This window comes from Gorilla gorilla, chromosome 10, assembly GCF_029281585.2.
Source record: "Gorilla gorilla gorilla isolate KB3781 chromosome 10, NHGRI_mGorGor1-v2.1_pri, whole genome shotgun sequence".
NCBI classification, from domain to species: Eukaryota; Metazoa; Chordata; class Mammalia; order Primates; family Hominidae; genus Gorilla; species Gorilla gorilla.
In genome coordinates, this window is record NC_073234.2 from 125,609,500 (window position 1) to 125,631,161 (window position 21,662).

General features: G+C 39.1%; 1 protein-coding gene across 3 annotated transcripts in view; it reads left to right on the forward strand.

The window, feature by feature from the left end:
* Window positions 1–19,663, forward strand: part of IFT81 (intraflagellar transport 81) — a 97,258-nt gene extending 77,595 nt beyond the window's left edge. For all 3 annotated transcript variants that reach the window (XM_004053880.3, XM_004053881.5, XM_055359022.1), the window contains 5 exons: window positions 5,034–5,120; window positions 6,611–6,682; window positions 6,763–6,848; window positions 10,386–10,431; window positions 18,914–19,663. In XM_004053880.3, coding sequence (XP_004053928.2) covers window positions 5,034–5,120; window positions 6,611–6,682; window positions 6,763–6,848; window positions 10,386–10,431; window positions 18,914–19,096 — 474 coding nt within the window. In that variant the 3' untranslated portion in view covers window positions 19,097–19,663. The remainder of the gene's footprint in view (window positions 1–5,033; window positions 5,121–6,610; window positions 6,683–6,762; window positions 6,849–10,385; window positions 10,432–18,913) is intronic.
* The last annotated feature ends 1,999 nt before the right edge of the window (window positions 19,664–21,662 follow it).

A 21,662-nucleotide genomic window follows, 5' to 3' on the forward strand; every position in this document is an offset into this window, starting at 1 on the left:
CCCAGGCTGGAGTGCAGTGTTGCAGTCTCAGCTCACTGCAACCTCCGTGTCCCAGGTTCAAGCCATTCTTCTGCCTCAGCTTCTTGAGTAGCTGGGACTACAGGCATGCGCACCACGCCTGGCTAATTTTTGTATTTTTTGTAGGGACAGGTTTTCACCACGTTGGCCAGGATGGTCTCAAACTCCTGACCTCAAGTGATCCGGCCACCTCTGCCTCCCGAAGTGCTGGGATTATAGGCATGAGCCACCACACCTGGCCTCACTTTTTGTAATCTTTTGTTTTCAGTTCCTCCTTTATAGTTTTTATTATTTTAAATGTACTTATTTAGTTGGCTTATTTCTAGTATCCAAAGTTCCTTTAGGTATGGTCCTGTTATTTATATCTTCTGATTCTCACTCCTAATGAATTGATTTTTCCCTTACATGTTTTATACTTTGGGACTGTGAGCTTTCATTAACAGAGCTTTGTCTCTTGAATCCTGGCAGCCAGGATGGAGGGTGTACACCTCTACAGTGGTTTTTCAGTTTTTCTGTTTTAGAAATATCACAAACTTGGAGCTAATATTGAGTTAATTTCTCAGCTTGGAAGTTCCTAGACCATGTAGATAGGGTAAATTCAAACTCCAAAGCTGCCCGAGGACAGCTATGATCACTGTCACAGCCGCATAGTGATCCATTTGACCATAAGACTTGCAACCAAAAAAAGGATTTTATCAACTATAGCACCTTCATCTCGAGAGACCAGCAGCTACCTAAGTACGTAGGTTCTGCAGCCCCTTTTCCCACTTTGGATGTGACTTTCACCTTTGAGAGCCTTGGGTGTCTGTAAGGTCACTTTGATACATAGAAGCTACATCCCCTTTCTTCCAGCAATCTTTTATTCTGTACTAGTGACCCCAGCCCAGATGCAGTCCCACACAACAAAGGCAGCATACACATTACTCATCTGTGCTAACTATCCTGTTTCTAAGGAAACCGTGCAGCAGGAAACCACAGTCATGAAACCAAGGTCATTCTCGGGATGGTGTTAACCCTTTACTCACAGGTTCACAAGTTGAAAACAACTTAAGATTTACTATGGGTCCTCAGTTCTAACTTCCCACTCTGCATAGACCCAAGGCTTTGCATCTGCTCTGCCTGAACATTAAAATCACTGTGTTACCAAGACTGGCCATTCCCAATTCCTTTCACCAAGGGTAGCCATAATGTTACCCTTTCTTTTTGGTCCTGTTAATTTCTTTTATTTCTTTGAGAGTTCAGTTCAGCTTGGGATCTGAAAGGATGTTGCTCTATCTTACCAAGCATTTGTAGATGCAGGCATGCATCACTTAATTATGAGGATACGTTCTAAGAAATGCATAATTGAGTGATTTCATCATTGTGCAAACACCATAGAGTGTACTTACACAAACCTAGATGGTATAGCCTATTCATATCTAGGCTATATGGTAGATATATTGCTCCTAGGCTACAAACCTGTACAGCATGTGACTATACTGAATACTGTAGGCAGTTGTTACACAATGGTAAGTATTTGTGTATCTACACCCATCTAAACATAGAAAAGGTACAGTAAAATTATGGTATAAAAGATTTAAAATGGTATGCCTTTATAGGGAACTTACCATGAATGGAGCTTGCAGGACTGGAAGTTTCTCTGGTTGAGTCAATGAGTGAGTGGTAAGTGAATGTGAAGGTCTAGGACATTACTGTACACTATGATAGACTTTGGAAACAGTGTACACTTAGGCTACTCTAAATTTATGTAAAATATTTTTTTAAAAAAATGAAGTAACCTTAGCTTACCGTAGCTTTCTTGGCCGGGCACGGTGGCTCACACTTGTAATCCCAACACTTTGGGAGGCTGAGGCAGGCGGATGACGAGGTCAGGAGTTCCAGACCAGCCTGGACAACATAGTGAAACCCCATCTCTACTAAAAACACAAAAAAATTAGCTGGGTGTGGTGGCACATGCCTGTAATCCCAGCTACTCGGGAGATTGAGGCAGGAGAATTGCTTGAACCTGGGAGGCGGAGGTTGCGGTGAGCCGAGATCCCGCCACTGCACTCCAGCCTGGGCGACAGAGCAAGACTCTGTCTTGAAAAAAATTTAAAAAAACTTTTCTTACTTTATAAACTTCTAATTTAAAAAAAAAATTGACTTTTTTGTAATAACAGCTTAAAACACAAGCACATTGTATAGTGGTATGAAAATATTTTATTTCTTTATATCCTTCTTTTATATGCTTTTTTCTATTGAAAAAAATTTTTTGGCCAGGTGCAGTGGCTCATGCCTGTAATCCCAGCACTTTGGGAGGCCAAGGCGAGCAGATCACCTGAAGTCAGGAGTTCAAGACCATCCTGGCCAACATGGTGAAACCTTGTCTCTACTAAAAATACGAAATTATCTGGGCGTGGTGGCACATGTCTGTAGTCCCAGCTACTTGGGAAGCTGAGGCAGGAGAATCGCTTGAACCCGGGAGGCAGAGGTTGCAGTGAGCCAAGATCATACCATTGCATTTCAGCCTGGGCGACAAGAGAAAGCTCTGTCTCCAAAAAAAAAAAAAGGTGAAAAATTTTTGTTTTTTGTTTTTTTTTGAGACAGGGTCTTGCTCTTGTCGCCCAGGCTGAGTGCAGTGGCACCATCATGGCTCACTGCAGCCTCAACCTCCTGGCCTCAAGCAGCTCTCTCACTTCAGCCTAAGGAGTAGCTGGGACCACAGGCACATACCACCAAGTCTGGCTAATTTTTATTTATTTATTTATTTATTTATTTATTTATTTATTTTGTAGAGGTGGGGTCTTGTTATGTTGCCTGTGCTTGTCTCAAACTCCTGGGCTCAAGTGATCCACCCGCCTTGGCCTCCCACAGTGCTGGAATTACAAGATTGTGCCACCACACCCAGGCTTTTTTCACTTTTTAAACTTTTTTGTTAAAAACTAAGACACACACCTAGGCCTACACAGCGTCACGGTAATCAATATCACTGTCTTCCACCTTGAAACATCTTGTCCCACTGAAAGGTCTTCAAGAGCAATAACACACATGAAGATGTCATCTCCTATAACAATGCCTTCTTCTGGATGCCTCCTGAAGGACTTGCCTGAGGCTGTTTCACAGTTTACTTTTTACAAGTAAAAGCAGTACACTCTAAAATAATAATAAAAAATATAGCATAGTAAATACATAAACCAGTAACATAGTGGTTTACTATCATCAAGTATTATATACAGTACATAATTGTATTGCTATACTTCTATACAACTGACAGTAGATTGGTTTACACCAGCATCACCACAAACACATGAGTAATTTGTTGCACTATGGCATTATGATGCCTATGATATCACTAAGGTGAAAGGATTTTTTCAGCTCCATTATAATCATATGGGACTGCCATCATATATGTGGTCCATTGTGACTGAAACATCATCCCATGCATGACTGTACTTTTAGCATTTCTAGGTGTTTGTAGCAGGAGATTTTCAAATTATCCCATTCAAAATACTACATTAGAAGAAACTTTGAAACAACTTAAAGAAAACAAAATTTAAATTTCCTCCCTGCCCCCTTGCAATAAAGAAACTGCTTAACCTGAATTCAAATTGTGATTCCACCTTTTTTTTTTTTTTTTTGAGATGGAGTCTCACTCTTTCGCCAGGCTGGAGTGCAGTGGTGTGATCTCGGCTCACTGCAACCTCCACCTCCCAGGTTCAAGTGATTCTCCTGCCTCAGCCTCCTGAGTAGCTGGAACTACAGGCATGTGCCACCATGCCCAGCTAATTTTTTTGTATTTTTAGTAGAGATGGGGTTTTACCATGTTGGCCAGGATGGTCTCAATCTCTTCACCTCATGATCCGCCCACCTGTGCCTCCCAAAGTGCTTCAATTACAGGCGTGAGCCACCATGCCCAGCAGACTCCACCTTTTCTTAGCAGTATAATCTTTGGCAAGGTACTTGGTCTCCCTGAACTTTCTCCAAGCATTATATGGTGGTATTAATATCTCTTTTGAGGTGCCGTTTTGAGGTTTAGTTATTGTCAGTGGTACATTTCAAACACCCTAGAATGTTTTACGAAGTTCTTCTAATTAAGCTCCTGCCTAGGTCTTCAGCCTCCCCTCACCATTTCCCAGAAATAAACCAGCATAGGCTGGGTGCGGTGGCTCACGCTTGTAATCCCAGCACTTTGGGAGGCCGAGGTAGGTGGATCACCTGAGATCAGGAGTTCAAGACCAGCCTGACCAACATAGTGAAACCCCATCTCTACTAAAAATATAAAAATTAGCCAGGCATGGTGGCACATGCCTGTAATCCCAGCTACTTTGGAGTCTGAGGCAGGAGAATCGCTTGAACCCAGGAGGCGGAGGTTGTAGTGAGCCAAGATCGCACCATTGCACTCCAGCCTAGGCAGTAGAGTGAGACTCCGTCTCAAACAAACAAACAAACAAACAAAAAGAAATAAATAAACCAGCATAGTAAACTACTTATAAGTTTCTTAATTGTTCTTGTTCTCTGTAGCTTTCAATCCTTTATACATGGTGTTCCTTTTTTTTAAATACTGTCTTCCCCTTGTTCATCTTCCACCTAACTGTTCTTACTAATCCTTCGTGATTACCTTAGATATCAATTTCTCCAGGAAGTTGTCCCCACTGATCCCCAAGCCTGGGTTAGGTTCCCGGAAGTCCTGTGTGCCTTCTGTAACACCTTGTGTTTTCCTATCATAGCTCTCAGCAGCCTGTTTACTTGTGTCAACGTTACTTGAGAGGAAGAATTTTTGGCTGTTTTATTCACTATTGTCTCCCCAGCTCCTAACAAAGAACCTGGCACACAGCTCAATACATGGTAGCTATTATTATTATCAGCACCTTCATCTATCATAATTCTCAAATGTCTGGTTGTTGCATAAATAACTCTTAAGTATGCCAAGAAGCTTAGAGTTAAGTTACAAGACTGACAAGGGCATGCATTGTTTCAGAGCCATGTTTGGGACCTTTGTTTTTCACTTATTCAATCATTTTCCCTTTTTATACTAGGAACTGACCCAGGAGTGTGATGAAAAGAAATCCCAGTATGATAGCTGTGCAGCAGGCCTCGAAAGCAATCGGTCCAAATTAGAACAGGTAAGAAGAGAGTTTTTATTTTAACAATTTAGCAAAAACTACCTGTGTGTACACCTGTAGTCCCAGCTACTCTGGAGGCTGAAGCAGGAGGATTGCTTGAGCCTAGGAGTTTGAGGCTACAGTGAGCTATGATCACACCACTGCATTCTAGCCTGGGCCACAGAGCAAGACTCTCTCTAAAAAAAATGTTTTAAATACTGCCCGTGTACACACATTTTCACTACATCAATGTCAAAAGATTCCCAAATCTTTATCATCATCTCTTAAGCTCCAGAGATCTTTATTTCTTTAATTTGTACACACTTAATTTCCCATCTGTACCACTCCCAGCAAAGTACAAGGCTCATTATCTGCTGCCTGGCCTCCCACAGTAAACTCTTACCTATTCTCTTGCTTCTACTCTTGCTCTCCTAAGGTTTATTCTTCATAGGGCAGCCTAAGAAACCTGTTTAAAATTTTTGCCACCCTTCATTGGCTTCCTGTTGCACTTAAAATAAAATCTAACCACCAAACTATGGTCTACAAGGCCCCACCTGCCTTATGAACTTCATGTCCATATGCTCTACTCCTCATCCATGGAGCTTCAGCCACTCTGACCTTCTTCCTGAGCTTTAAACAAGCCAAGCTTGTTTTCACTTTGGGATTTTGCATGTACTCTTCCCTTCTGCGTGATATACTCTGCTCCTAACTCTTCGCCCTCCCTTCTCCTTTTCATCACTAGGTCTCAGCCTTAGTGTCACTGCCTTTCAGAGATCTCTGATAACCTGATGTTACCCACTCTTCTTCCCAACCTGGCCCACCCAGTCCCTCTATCACATTCTACTGATGGATTTCCTTCATAGCGCTTATCCCCATCTCAAATATCCTTCATTATGTTTCCTTGTTTATGTTGGTTTCTTCTACTTCAGTGAAAGCAGGGAACCTGCCTGTTCACTTCTGTGTCCTCAGCACTTAGAACAGTGCTGGACACACAGTAGGTACTTAATAAATGTATGATTGGGCCAGGTGCAGTCGCTCATGCCTGTAATCCCAGCACTTTGGGAGTCCAGGGCGGGAGGATCACTTGAGGCCAGGAGTTCGAGATCAGCCTGGCCAACACGGTGAAACCCTGTCTCTACTAAAAATACAAAAATTAGCCAGGCATGGTGGCACGTGCCTGTAGTCTCAGCTCCTCAGGAGGCTGAGGCACGAGAATCTCTTGAACCTGCGAGGAGGAGGTTGCAGTGAGCCAAGACTGCACCACTGCACTCCATCCTGAGTGACAGAGTGAGACTCTGTCTCAAAAAATACAATTGAACTTGCAGGTTATAGAGTGATATGAGTATTCTCTAGAAAAAGATTATCTCTTATTGTGCTAGAATAAACAAAGTTAAAATTGCAGAAGAGGAAATGACTCTGATGGTAGTCCTTTGTTGTACATCTAAAGTCATTGTCGCCATATCTGTCTCATTCTTTCGATAATGTCACCTATCTAAAATTATATATTATAGGAAGTTAGAAGACTCCGTGAAGAATGTCTTCAAGAAGAAAGTAGATACCATTATACAAATTGTATGATTAAGGTAAGACAAAGTAGATCAAAAACATTTCTGAGCTTTTTCTATATCAAAGTCTTCCCTAAAACTTAAGTCTTTCTATTTAGAACCTAGAAGTTCAACTTCATCGTGCTACTGATGAGATGAAGGCATATATCTCTTCTGATCAACAAGAAAAAAGAAAGGCAATTAGGCAAGTAATTTTGTTGTTTTATATTGAGATACTTAATATTTTCACCAATAAAAGTTTTATAAATAAGATAGAATTATACAAATTTAGCATATTTAAGTAAGTAGACACTAAGATATTATTTAATACTAAATCTTACTAAACATCTAGATATTTTAGCCCTGCTAAGTAGGAATGCGTATGATTTTATTTCTTGCTTGCTTACTTTTTGATTGTGATAAAATATATAAAATTTGCCACTTTACCCATTTTTAAGTGTACAGTTCATTGGCATTGATTACATTCACAATATTGTACAGCCATCACCACTGTATATTTACAAAATTTTTTCATTATCCCAAACAAAAACTCTTGTAACCATTAAGCAATAACTCTTCATTCCCCGCCACCCAGGAATATATATAATTTCATAATTGCTTTGTCATAAGCAGTAAAGTTGGTCTCTTTTTAAAGTCCCACATGGCCTAGACTAGTCATCTGCCTGCTAATTGTGCAGTGTGATGACTGCATTTTAGCTGGAAATTGTGTGATTGCAGTGTACCAGTCTTCAAGAAGGATATATAAATACTGCTTAGTCCTTATATGCTGCTTTTTTTGCAATCCCAGCTTGTGGCGTACTGTAATAAATCAAATCCTGCCTAAAAAAAAATACATTTATGGTTGAATTGCTAGGTGTGATAAAATGCAGTCATTGAACAACATAAGCCTTCTTTGCTCCTCATAACAATTCAAATATTAAATGTTTTGCTATTACTATTCAGTAAAAATTCAGATAAAATGTAGGGCTCACGTTTATTCTAGATTGCATTGAGTTTTGAGTGGCATGTACATTAATGTTATAAAAAGAGGCCGGGCATGGTGGTGGGCGCCCGTAGTCCCAGCTACTTAGGAGGCTGAGGCATGGGAATCGCTTGAACCCGGGGAGTAGGGGCTGCAGTAAGCCGAAATCATGCCACTGCGTTCCAGCCTGAGCGACAGAGGGAGACTCTGTCTTTAAAAAAAAAAAAAAAAAAAAAAAATCTAAGAAATAGAGTGTCTTGCAGAATCTGAATTTTTTTTCAATGTAATGCACTAGAATGCAAGCCAGACTGAAAATACTGTATAGAGCAGTGTTTTTTCTAATACTCTAACATATTAAACTAAAAATGTACTTATTCATATTCTTTCATTGTATGTAAACTTTGTTCATATAAATCTATATGGCCAATGATAAGAAATGAGAAAAGTTAAATTTGTTCTTAAAAAATAAAAATTTTTATAAATTAAGTTCTATTTCTTCCAAAGTTATCGATATAAATAGCAAAGAAGGAAATAATTGCTCTTGAACTATTCATTTTCTGATCTGTCTTCTAGCTAGATTTTTTTTTTTTTTTGAGTCTTGCTCTGTCACCCAGGCTGGAGTGCAGTGGCACGATCTCGGCTCACTGCAACCTCCGCCTCCCAGGTTCAAGCATATTCTCCTGCCTCAGCCTCCCAAGTAGCTGGGATTACAGGCACACACCACTGCGTTTGGCTAATTTTTGTTATTTGTATTTTTGTAGTTTATATTTTTGTATTTTTGTAGAAATGGGGTTTCACCATGTTAGCCAGGTTGGTCTCAAACTCCTGACCTCAAGTGAACCGCCCTCCTCAGCCTCCCAGAGTGCTGGGATTACAGGCATGAGCCACTACGCCCTACTGAAAATGAGGATTCATCAGGACTAATTGCAAAATTTTCCTTTACTTAGACTGCTGTATTTTCTCTTTTTATGGCTTAGGATTTCTTGGAGTCCCAATTTTATATTGTTTAATTTTTTCTTAAATACTGCAGTGTAGCTTCACACACAAAAACAGTCTCTTCTTTGTTGTGTGTTCCTTTACCCCTCATCCTTCAGTCTTTTTTTTTTTTTTTTTTTTTTGAGACGGAGTCTCACTCTGTTGCCCAGGCTGGAGTGCAGTGGCGCGATCTCGGCTCGCTGCAACCTCCGCCTCCTGGGTTCACGCCATTCTCCTGCCTCAGCCTCCTGAGTAGCTGGGACTACAGGTGCCCGCCACCATGCCTGGCTAATTTTTTTGTATTTTTAGTAGAGACAGGGTTTCACCGTGTTAGCCAGGATGGTCTCGATCTCCTGACCTCGTGAGCCACCGCGCCCAGCCCCAGCCTTCAGTCTTTATCCTTAACATGTCACCTGCTTTAAATCTCACATTTTGTCTTAAATAGTATTGAAATATAATTTTGTTTACAAATAAAATACAATGTTATTATGTTTTTAATTTTTACATTAAAATTATTTTTTTAGCTTACAAAAGAAATACTTGTAAAAACAACAGTAACCATTATGAAGTAGTGTGCACAGAAGTTGAATGCTGTCCATATTGCCATGTCTCAGAAATGTCTACTGTTAATACTTTGGTGCTGTCCATATTGCCATGTCTCAGAAATGTCTACTGTTAATACTTTGGTGTACATTAAGCCATATTCTTTTCCCATGCGTTTGCTGATACATCTGTATATATGTGTGTTAGTTAATGCATGGGAAATGTTATATGTATGTGTGTATACACACACGTATACATACATATGTATATAAAAATAAGATTAAACTGCACCTGGGTGTGGTGGCTTACACCTGTAATCCTAGCATTTGGGAGGCTGAGATGAGCCAATTGCTTGAGCCCCAGAGTTCAAGACCAGCCTGGGCAACATGGCAAAACCCTGTGTCTACCAAAAAAATACAAAAAAAATAGCCCAATATGGCGACACATGTCTGTAATCCCAGTACCTGGGAGGCTAAAGTGGGAGATTCACTTGGGCCAGGGAGGTGGAGGCTAGCTACAGTGAGGTGTGATCATGCCACTGCACTCCAACCTGGGCAACAGAGTGAGACCTTGTCTCAAAGGAAAAAAAAAAGATTAAACTACATATGCTGTTTTTCTCTTGATCTAGAATATTTTCCACTTCAGTATTTATAGATTTACCTCGTTCTTTTGTATAACTCCTTATTATTTGTTTCAATAGATATGCCATAATTTGCTTAAACATTTTCCCATCTATAGACATTTAGTTTGTTTGCATATTTTCACTATTATAAGCATTGATGAAATAAATAGTCTGCTTTTATGTTTATTTAAGTTATGGGATATTTTTGTAGGATGACTTCCTAGAAGTAGAATTGCAAGATTACGTGCTACTTAATGTTTATTTAAAATGTATATCCTTTCTCCTTTCTACAAACCTCTTCAAAAACAATGTGTAATTTAAGCAAATGGGTTGCCATTGTTTTGAGGGTAGATTAACCAGAAATAATATTTAACATTTTAATTATCTTAATTTCCTATGAAATGTTTTGCTTTCTTTTTTTTCCTTAAATTACTATTTACTTGAAGAACTAACTAAAGATGGGGAAAGACAAAGAATTTGATAATGGGTTTCATTCTGACTCCAGTACCCTAAACTATATTGCCTAGTGTATTTTAGATAGATATATTAATTTATAATTCACTTGTATGATCAAATCATTTGAAGTAAATTGAAAGTAAATCATTATGTTGACTCCCTAGGGAACAGTATACCAAAAATACTGCTGAACAAGAAAACCTTGGAAAGGTAAGAATTATTATTTATTTTTTTAAATGTGTCTAACTGATTCAGTCTTTCAGTACTGTACATGGTTTATGACTGTCATTGTTTTCAAAAGGTCATAGTACAGTTTTTGAGGGGAAATTATTCATTCATTTTAAAGATGGAAGACTTCCTTAAGAATTTAGTTTTACAGAAATAAAGGCACGATGGATTTTTGAAAGAAAAAATTATCTATTTTTAAATCACAGAGAGTTCATGATAATGTTCTGCGTTACAGTTTTCAGATTATCCTCAGGCTGGGCGCGGTGGCTCACGCCTGTAATCCCAGCACTTTGGAAGGCCAAGGCCAGTGGATCAGTTGAGGTCAGGAACTCAAGACCAGCCTGGCCAACATGGTGAAACCCCGTCTCTATGAAAAATACAAAAATTAGCCAGGCGTGGTGGCAGGCGCCTGTAATCCCAGCTACTCTGGAGCCTGAGGCAGGAGAATCGCTTGAACCAGGGAGGCAAAGGTTGCAGTGAGCCGAGATTGCGCCATTGCACTCTAGCCTGGGTGACAGAGCGATACTCCATCTCAAAAAAAAAAAAAAAAAAATTATTCTCAGATATCTCTTTATGAGATAGATGGAAATTTATTCATTTACTTTATTTAATAAACACAAAGTTCTAGGCCCTAGTCTAAGCGCTTTACAAACATTGATTTATTTAATACAAACAACTGAAAAACCTTGCTTGAGATGCTCAGCTCCCTCCTGCCAGAGTTATCTGATGGCAACTGAAATAGGACTGTATAATTATTTTTCTTAGTTCTCTGAGCCACTCCTAGAAGTGGTAGAGAGTAAGTTATAGCCTTGACCATCAGGACTTAAATGACCAACTGATTAGTTAGTCTAGCTGACTTCATAAAGCAACCAGTTTAACAAAGACACCAGCTTTGCATTCTTAGGAGAAAAAAAGAAAAAACGTATACTTACTAATAATTCAGAGGAAAGATGACCAGTCATCAAGTGACTTGGCTTCACTCTTAGGCTTGTGATTCTAAACAAGCCCTCTAATCACTTTAGGGTTCATTTCCTCATATTTAAACTGAAATACGTAGGTGAGAAATTTAAAAATTAAATTACCTAGATTGATTTAGATGAGTTATAAGATCATCTTCATTGATTTTAAGTCTATATTGCATAATGAAGACTAACTGTGTTCCACTATACAACATTTTTTCTGTTTCTTTAGTTTCACTATTGAAAATAATGTTTTCTGGCCAGGCAAAGTGACCCATACCTATTTGTAATCCCAGCATTTTGGGAGGCTGAGGTGGGAGGATTGTTTGAACCCAGGAGTTTGAGATCAGCCTGAGCAACATGGCAAGACCCCATCTCTACAAAAAATACAAAAATTAGCCAGGCAAGGTGGCATGCACCTGTAGTTGCAGCTACTTGGGAGGCTAAGGTGGGAGGATTGCTTCAGCCTGGGGAGGCAATCCTGCAGTGAGCCGAGATCATGCCACTGCACTCCAGCCAGCCTGGGTGACAGAGTGAAAAAAAAAGTTTCCTACCACTATCATACCAAAATATCATGCCAAAAATAATTTAACAATAATTATGTTGTTAAACAATAACAATTGGATGTTAACATCTGATACCTAGTGTTCAAAATCTTTTTCCTTTTTTTTCGAGACAGAGTCTCACTCTGTCACCTAGGCTGGCTGGAGTGCAGTGGCACGATCTCAGCTCACCGCAGCCTTGGCCTCCCCACGCTCAGGCGATCCTCCCACCTCAGCCTCCTGAATAGCTGGGACTACAGGAGCATGCCACCATGCCCAGCTAATTTTTGTATTTTTTTTTTTTTGTAGAGACGGGGTTTCGCCATATTGCCCAGGCTCTTAATCTCCTGGGCTCAAGCGATCCTCCCACCTTGGCCTCCCAAAGTGCTGGGATTACAGGCACGAGCCACGACACCTGGACTTCGTATTAGGTTTTCTTTTTTTTTTTTTTTTTTGGCAATATATTAGGGAAGGGTCTCACTCTGTTACCCAGGCTGGAGTGCAGTGGTGCGATCTCAGCTCACTGCATCCTCTGCCTCCCAGGCTCAAGCGATCCTCCCGCCTCAGCGGACTACAGGAGTGCACTACCACACCTGGCTAATTTTTTTGTATTTTTTGTAGAGATGGGGTTTCGCCATGTTGCCCAGGCTGGTCTCAAACTCCTGAGCCCAAGCAATCCATCCACCTTGGCCTCCCAAAGTGCTGGGATTACAGGCACAAGCCACTGCGCCCAGCCTTCTTACTAGGTTTTCTAAGTTTGTAGCATCATAGGTAGAGATTGTTTAGCTGCAAGTTTTCTTTTAAAATACTGACTATATATGGATGTCTAATTTCATTGTTCAAATATTCTGAAACCTGTAAATGATTATATATTTATTGAAGCTTGTCCATTCTTAAAATACAAATGAAAAAATATGGCTTCATTTCCGTCTTAATATGTATTTGTACAGTTTAGCTACTGGTGTGACTCAATACATTGGTGATGGCAAAGTTATTCACTCTTATTTACATTTTCCTGGTTTGAATCATTATTAAAAACATATGTGTGTCTATCTATGCTTGTACTTGAAAGATGAATTAGCTCCTAGAAACCTATAAGTAAACTTAAGAAAACAAATGGTATAGAAAACAATGGAGTAATTGGTAAATAAAGGTGATATGTTCCTTACTTTAAAAAAAAAAAAAAAAAAAACTTGGCTGGGCACAGTGGCTCACGACTATAACCCAGTACTTTGGGAGGCCAAGGCAGGCAGATCACTTGAGGTCAGGAGTTTGAGACCAGTCTGGCCAACATGGTGAAACTTCATCTCTACTAATAATACAAAAATTAGCCAGGCGTGGTGGCATGTGCCTGTGATCCTAGCTACTCGGGAGGCTGAGGCATGAGAATCACTTGAACCCAGAGGTTGCAGTGAGCCAAGATCACGCCACTGCACTCCAGCCTGTGTGACACAGTGAAACTGTGTCTTAAAAAAAAAAAAAAAGCATCCCAGGTGCAGTGGCTCATGCCTGTAATCCCAGCACTTTGGGAGGCCAAGGTGGGTGGGTCACCTGAGGTCAGGAGTTCAAGACCAGCCTGGCCAACATAGTGAAACCCCTTCTCTACTAAAAATACAAAAAACTAGCTGGCATGGTGGCAGGCACCTGTAATCCCAGCTACTCAGGAGGCTGAGGCAGGAGAATTGCTTGAACCCAGGAGGTGGAGGTTGCAGTGAGCAGAGATCACACCATTGCACTCCAGCCTGGAAAACAAGAGCAAAACTCCATCTCAAAGAAAAAATAAAAAATGATAGCCTTTATTATGGAAATTTTCAAAACTATATTTTAATCAATCCATATATATCCATCATCCAACTCTAATCATTAAATTCATGGCCAGCCTTGTTTTGTCTATAATCTCATCCAGTACCTGCCCCAAATTTTTTTTCTAAATTATTTTTAAGCACATCGCAGACTTATTATTTTATCTCGTCACATTTCAGTATGTACCATAAACACTCTTTTTGAACATAACCACAATACCATTATCCTACCGAAAAGAATTTAAAATAATTACGTAACATCCAATACCCAATGTTCAAACTTCACCATGATTTATTTGTTTGAATCAGGATCCTAATAAGAGTCCATACATTGTTATTAGCTTATATATCTCTTAAGTCTCTCTTTCTCCAGGTTACTCCCCCATTACATCATTTTTTCCTTACAATTTATTTGTTGAAAAGAAAAAAAAAAAAAACGGTAATTTGTCCTAGCGGGTTTTCAACATTTTGAACTTTGCTGTTGGTAACCCTTTGGTGTCAATTAGCATGTTCTTCTGTTCCCAGTATATCTTGTGAATTGGTAGTTAGATCTAGAAGCTTGATTAAATATGTTTTGATATTTGGCAAGAATACTTCATAGATGGTGGTATGTGCTTCTATCAGGAAGCTTTCTTCTTATGATGTAGACAGCCATTGGTAATCATTTCCTAGATCCTTAATTCATTAGAAGTTGCACAGTGGTAACATTCTGATTATGTCATTCGTTCTTCATTTATTGACTGGAATAATTCTGTAAAGAGCAACTTCTCCTTATCTTCTGTTTACTTACCCTGAGTTACATTCATACAAGAAAGGTAGAATAACTGCTTGATTCACTATTTACTGGTTTTCAAAATGATGAGTTGGTTCTTTATCATCCTTCAAAAGTAATCTTATGACTTTTAAATTGAACATATTTGATATGTTTCAATCTATTGTGATTATTAGTCCCATTCGTACTCAAATTTGGCCAGTGGAAGCCTCTTGAAGTCAGCTTTTGAATCCTTTTGAAAAAATCCTAGTAGACTTTGATGGCTTCTTTGTTTTCTGGTGTGACAAAATGTTCTAATTTCATACTGTACATTTTCTGTCTCAAACCTGAAATTAGCCATTTCGCTAAAGTGTTCACCTGTGATTTGTGAATAAATGACCATTATATCAAAGAAAATAAATAAAAAATAAAAGGAAGCCTTCTTGAAGCTGATTCCTCTATTTACTGGGAGAATAGTGAATTCTGTGTACCTTATTTCACTTATGGGATGACACACCATACTTAAAAGGAAAAAAAGAAATAATTTTCATATTTGAAAGCACATATTTGAATCAAATTATAAACATTCATTTGTATAATATTTTAACTAGAGATTTTTGGATTTGTAGGATTTTATATGATTGTCAAAATTGACTTTTTTTTTTTTTGAGATAGAGTCTCAAAATATATCAAGTATATTTAAGCAAGTGAACCAATGACTAGCTCATTCCCCAAATGTCAGACTGTATCATTTAAGAAGCAAAGCTTCTTAATCCTCAAACTTATAGAGTAGATCTAAATTTTCAAGGCAAACAGAACAAACCCAGCCTTTCAAAGTGATGATAGTCTAAGCCCTCTAAGCCAATATAAACTGGACATCCATAGACCTCCTCAGGCCAACTGAGTTTACCCCCTTCTATACCACCATCTCCTCCTTTAAAGAACAATGAAATCAGTGATTAGTAATTTTTGTACATTGCAACTGTAAACAAATGTAAGTGATAATAAGATTTAAAATATATACATACTAACATCAGTTGTATTCATAAAGTTAAAGGTTTCAAACACACACAGTTATGAAGCAAATTAAATTTAATATTTCTGACACAGACAGTGCCCACATCCTGTCTTTGGTTCTTTAAATAACTTTTATAGGTTGTTAGGATTTTTTGACAAGGAAATTATTCCAATGATATAAGAAAAGTTACAGGTTAAGTAGTGCCTTAATTTAAAATCATGTGCAGAAGTCTTAAAATTCTTGGTCTGCCTTAATGGCCTTTCTAAATACTTTATAGTTTATAAGGATAAAATATTTGTTGTAAGATACATTATTTGTAACATAAACTTAAATAGATGTATTAATATGCCAGGTATTGCATCAAAAAATTTACTGGTTATATTTATATTTTTTAAAATTCTGTGTTGTTTTCTATTCCTGTTTGCTGTTAACTTTGCTTTCATTATGCATAGCTGGGTGGGCAGTATTTAATGGGTGGTTTGAATCTGGTCCTCAGCTTAGTTAATCCTCTTATTTGGGCAAGTACCAACTACCAGCATTCTCATTTGTGTCTCAGATCAACTAGTATATTGACCGTATGTTAAAAGAGGAAAGGATGAGGTTGTTCCTTTGCACTCTGCTTCTGTGTCTCTGCTTGCTTTTCTGTCCCTCTTGGTGATTTTCTCACACTCGGTGTCAGTACAGGTATTTCTGACACACTGCATTTCCTTCTATGTGCACTTTCACCTTCTCTACCAAAATGTCAACTGTAGTTATCTCTAGCGCATGGGATTATGAATGAATTCCTTTCTTTTCTTTTTCTTCTCTTCTTCTTCTTTTTTTTTTTTTTTTTTGAGCAGTCTCACTCTGTCACCTGGGCTGGAGTGTAATGGCATGGTCACAGCTCACTGCAGCCTTGAGTTCCCAGGCTCAAGTGATCTTCTTGCCTCGGCCTCCTGAGTAGCTGGGACCACAGGCACGTGCCACCATACACAACTAATTAAAAAAAAATTTTTTTTTTGTAGAGACAGGGGCGTCTCACTTTGTTGCCCAGGCTGGATTCTCTCTCTCTTTTTTCCTACAGTGTCACTTATTGTCTCTGACTTTGTGTCTACTCTTGCTTTCAGTCACCCTTCCTCAATTTGCCATAATATAGAACCAAAGTATATTTTTGTAATTTATTGAAGATTCTTTTATTCCTGTTTAAAATTTTAGAGTCAATGAGTAAAACAGTTTTGGCAGGTGGACCATCTAAGATGTTAGTAACAAAAATCAATTCTGAGAAGGATTTTGGCTTATTTAATAGTGTACTATTTTTGTAATCACTGGGCCTGCTCCCTGAAGTATATGTGCATACAACTTGATTTATTTGGACATAAATAGAGTATGCACTGTTTCAGGATAAGATAGAATATAACATTTAATAACAAGAATATATATAATACATGATAATTTATCAAGTATTTCAATATCTATTATGTCACTTGAAAACATAATCTTACCAAGTAAATACTTTTATTTTCCCCTATTATTAGCCTTGGTTTGGTTTTTTTGTTTTGTTTTGTTTTGTTTTTAAGGGACAGGATCTCGCTCTGTTGCCCAGGCTGCAGTGCAGTGGTGAGAGCATAGCTCACTGCAGCCTCAAATTCCTGGCTCAAGTGACCCTTCCACCTCAGCCTCCCAACTAGCTAGGACTACAGGCATGTGCCACCACCATGCCCAGATAATTTTTGAATTTTTATTTTTGTAGAGACAGAGTATCATGTTACCCAGGCAGGCCTTGAACTCCCCAGCTCAAGCAATCCTCCTGCTTTGGCCTCCCAAAGTGCTGGAATTACAGGTGTGAGCCACCGCGCCCAGCCCCCAGCCTCCTATTATTCACCTTAATTTTTTTTTTTTTTTCCAGAGACGGAATCTCACTCTGTTGCCCAGGCTGGAGTGCAGTGGCACGATCTTGGCTCACTCCGCCTTCCAGGTTCAAGCAATTCTCCTGCCTCAGCCTTCTGAGTAGCTGGAATTACAGGCACATGCCACCATGTCTGGCTAATTTTTGTATTTCGTATTTTTGTATTTTTAGTACAGATGGGATTTCACCATGTTGGCCAGGCTGGTCTCGAACTCCTGACTTCAGGTGATCTGCCCACCTATATAGCATGAGTCCTGTTTTCCACTTGAAACTCCAAGCATACCTGACATATAACAGGTGCTTCATAATTATATCTTGAATAAATAAGTATTAGGTTTTAGTATATAGAATATACTGATCCTGTTGGTTTCTTGAGAAATTTTTATGTAAATTGAAATTCTAAAACAAAATGTGGACATTTCTCAGGCTTAGGCTAATAAATGAATTATTTTAAAGCTATATGAGCTATAACTGTACATTCTTGAGTAATATGTCATGTATATCCTCCTAGCTGGTTTTCGTTGGAGAACTAGAAAGGCAAGCAGTTTGACTTAGAGTCTCATAGTGGCGCGACTGCAGCTCACTGCAACCTCCACCTCCCAGATTCAAGCCATTCTCCTGTCTCAGCCTCCTGAGTAGCAGGGACTACAGGCACACGCCACCATGCCCTGCTAATTTTTGTATTTTTAGTAGAGATAGGGTTTCACCTTGTTGATCCGTCTGGTCTCGAACTCCTAACCTCAAGTGATCTATCCGCCTCAGCCTCCCAAAGTGCTGGGATTACAGTCGTGAGCCACCACGCCTGGTCTATTAACCTTAATTGATAACTGAGAAATCTGAAGTCCCAAGAAATTAAGTGCCTTGCTTACCACTAGAGGAGACAAAACCAGATTAAAACCGAAGTCTTCTGACTTCCAAACTCTACATTCTTCTTTTCACACCATGATACTGTTCCACTTTCCTAACTATCTTTTTCTCTCACTTCCTTTTATAGTTTTGTGTGGTTTTTTTTGTTTGTTTGTTTTTGTTTTTTGTATTTTCTTTGAGAAAGAGTCTTGCTCTGTTGCCAAGCTGGAGTGTAGTGGCGTGATCTCGGCTCACTGCAAACTCCGCCTCCCAGGTTCAAGCGATTCTCCTGCCTCAGCCTCCCGAGTAGCTGGGACTACAGGCGCGCGCCCCCATGCCTGGCTAATTTTTTTTTGTATTTTTGTGGAGAACTAGAAAGGCAAACAGTTTGACTTAGTGTTGGGTTTAGTAGAGATCTTGATCTCCTGACCTCATGATCTGCCCGCCTCAGCCTCCCAAAGTGCTAGGATTACAGACATGAGCCACCGCGTCTGGCCTTAGTTAACTTTTATAATCTTAGTTTTGGTACATTATAGAGTATGTGGTTTAGCTAACTATTATTTATCTACTGTAGAAAACATACCATATTCCTCTGACTATAGCAATAGAAATAAACCCCTGTAACTGAGATTTAATTATTCTTTTTTTTTTTTAATGATAGAAACTTCGGGAAAAACAAAAAGTTATACGAGAAAGTCATGGTCCAAATATGAAACAAGCAAAAATGTGGCGTGATTTGGAACAATTAATGGAATGTAAGAAACAGTGCTTTCTGAAACAACAAAGCCAAACTTCCATTGGTCAGGTAATTCGGGAGGGTGGGGAGGACCGGCTAATACTGTGAATTCTTGTGTCATCGTTTGGGGTTTTACTTGATACCACTAGCTATGAGCCTAATCTCATAATGTATTTCTTTTTTGAAACTGATTTGTATAGCATTTTGTTTTCAGAAGAGCCATTCTTTATTAAGTTTTCATAGAAAATAATGTTAAGGTAGATTTAGTTTGAATGTTTTTTCATATGAAAAAGAGGCTTTTATTCTTTTCCATAGTTTAGACATCACTGGCGTCTTCTGAGTTTTATGAGACAGGAAACTAAGTTTACTATCTGTAAATGTAAACATATGTCCATTAAGAAACATGTAGTTTTTTTTTAGAATGTAATAACCCAATGGCTTACTGTTTTTGTTAATCTCTTTTAAAAAAACTTTAGAAGAATCTTTTAGGAACTAATATCTCTTGTTCTGAAGAAACATTTATGTGACGTTCAGCAGTTCCTACAGTTTTACTTCAGTTTATTTTTCTTCTGTAAAATGCAAGAAAATTTAATATTTTGACTAACATGTCTTTTCTGTTTGTATAATTTAAAGGCAAATAAACTTGGTACGTATTTCATGTCTATTTAAAAAATGTATAGTTGTCTTGTGTCAAAATTTATTCTTTTTAAAGTATTAACATCTAATATTAAATTGAAGGATTATTACTTCTTTTCTTTTCTTTTTTTTTTCTTTTTTCTTTTTTGAGACGGTGTCTCGCTCTTTTGCCCAGGCTGGAGTGCAGTGTCATGATCTCGGCTCACTACAAGCTCCACCTCCCAGGTTCATGCCGTACTCCTGCCTCAGCTTCCTGAGTAGCTGGGACTACAGGCACCTGCCACCATGCCCGGCTAACTTTTTGTATTTTTAGTAGAGACAGGGTTTCACCATTTTAGCCAGGATGGTCTTGATCTCCTGACCTCATGATCTGCCCGCCTCGGCCTCCCAAAGTGCTGGGATTACAGGCATGAGCCTCCACGCCTGGCCACATTATTACTTATTTTCACCAAAAATCTATTACAGATTTTTTTTTCTTTTTTTTGAGGTGGAGTCTCACTCTGTTGCCCAGGCTGGAGTGCAGTGGTGTGATCTCAGCTCACTGCAACCTCTGCTTCTGGGATTCAAGCAATCCTCCTGCCTCCACCTCCCAAGTAGCTGAGATTACAGGCGCCCGCCATCACACCTGGCCAATTTTTGTATTTTTAGTAGCAACAGGGTTTCACCATGTTGACCAGGCTGGTCTTGAACTCCCAACCAACATCAGGTGATCTGCCCGCCTCAGCCTCCCAAAGTGTTGGGATTACAAGCATGAGCCACTCATGCCTGGCCTATTACAGATTTAATAATATAATAACCAATCTGGGCACAGTGGCTCATGCCTGTAATTCCACTACTTTGGGAGGCTGAGGCAAGCAGATCATTTGAGGTCAGGGGTTCGAGACCAGCCTGGGCAACATGACAAAACCCTGTCTCTACAAAAAATACAAAAATTAGCTGGGTGTGGTGGCACATCTGTGGTCCCAGCTACTTGGAAGGCTGAGGCTAGAGAATCACTTGAACCTGGGATGTGGAGTTTGCAGTGAGCGAAGATCACGCCACTGCAGCCTGGGCAATAGAGCAAGACTCTGTCTCAAAAAATAATAATAATAATATAACAATAATCTGATAGTTGTGGGAACCGTTATTTTATTTTATTTTATTTTTTCTTTGAGACAGTCTCTTGCTCTGTTGCCCAGGCTGGAGTATAGTAGTGCAATCTCAGCTCACTGCAACCTCTGCCTCCCAGATTCAAGCAATTCTCCTGCCTCAGCTTTGCGAATAGCTGGAATTACAGGCATGCACCACCACACCTGGCTAGTTTTTATATTTTTAGTAGAGATGGGGTTTCATCATGTTGGCCAGGCTGGTCTTGAACTTCTAAGCTCAAGTGATCCACCCACCTCAGCCTCCTAAAGTGCTGGGATTACAGTTACAGGCATGAGCCACCACGCCCAGCCTGATATTTTAAATATAAAAAAAATTTCATAGAATGTAGATATCACATATTAAATGTAGCACAAGACTCAAAGTGAAATTCAAGAGTTCAAAGTGCTTCCAATCTGTGCTTCATTTGGACAAGGTACTTGAAGATTTCTTTGGTTTCCCTTAGAAAGATACCAAATTCATGTGCCATGCTTTACTTCATTTCAATTTCAGTACTTTTTCAAAATATCTTGCCTTTAGATTTGAAAACTCAAATTTTGAATTATTAGCATGTCCATCTTAGGCTAGTTCTTTTCAGCTGTCTTTAAAAAAATTTTTTGTTTTTTTTTTTTTAGAGATGGGATCTTTGTTGCCCAGGCTGGGAGGCAGTGGTATAATCATAGCTCAATGCAGCCTCCAACTTCTGGGGTCAAGTGATCTTCCTGCTTCAGCCTCCTGAGTAGCTGGGACTATAGGCACATGCCACCATGCCTGGCTAATTTTTTTTTTTTTTTTTTTTTGGTAGAGATGCCATGTAAGCTGTTTTTGTGTCAGTATAAACAAATACCTGAGGCTGGCTAATTTATAAAGAAAAGAGGTTTAATTGGCTCATGGTTATGCAGGCTGTACAGGA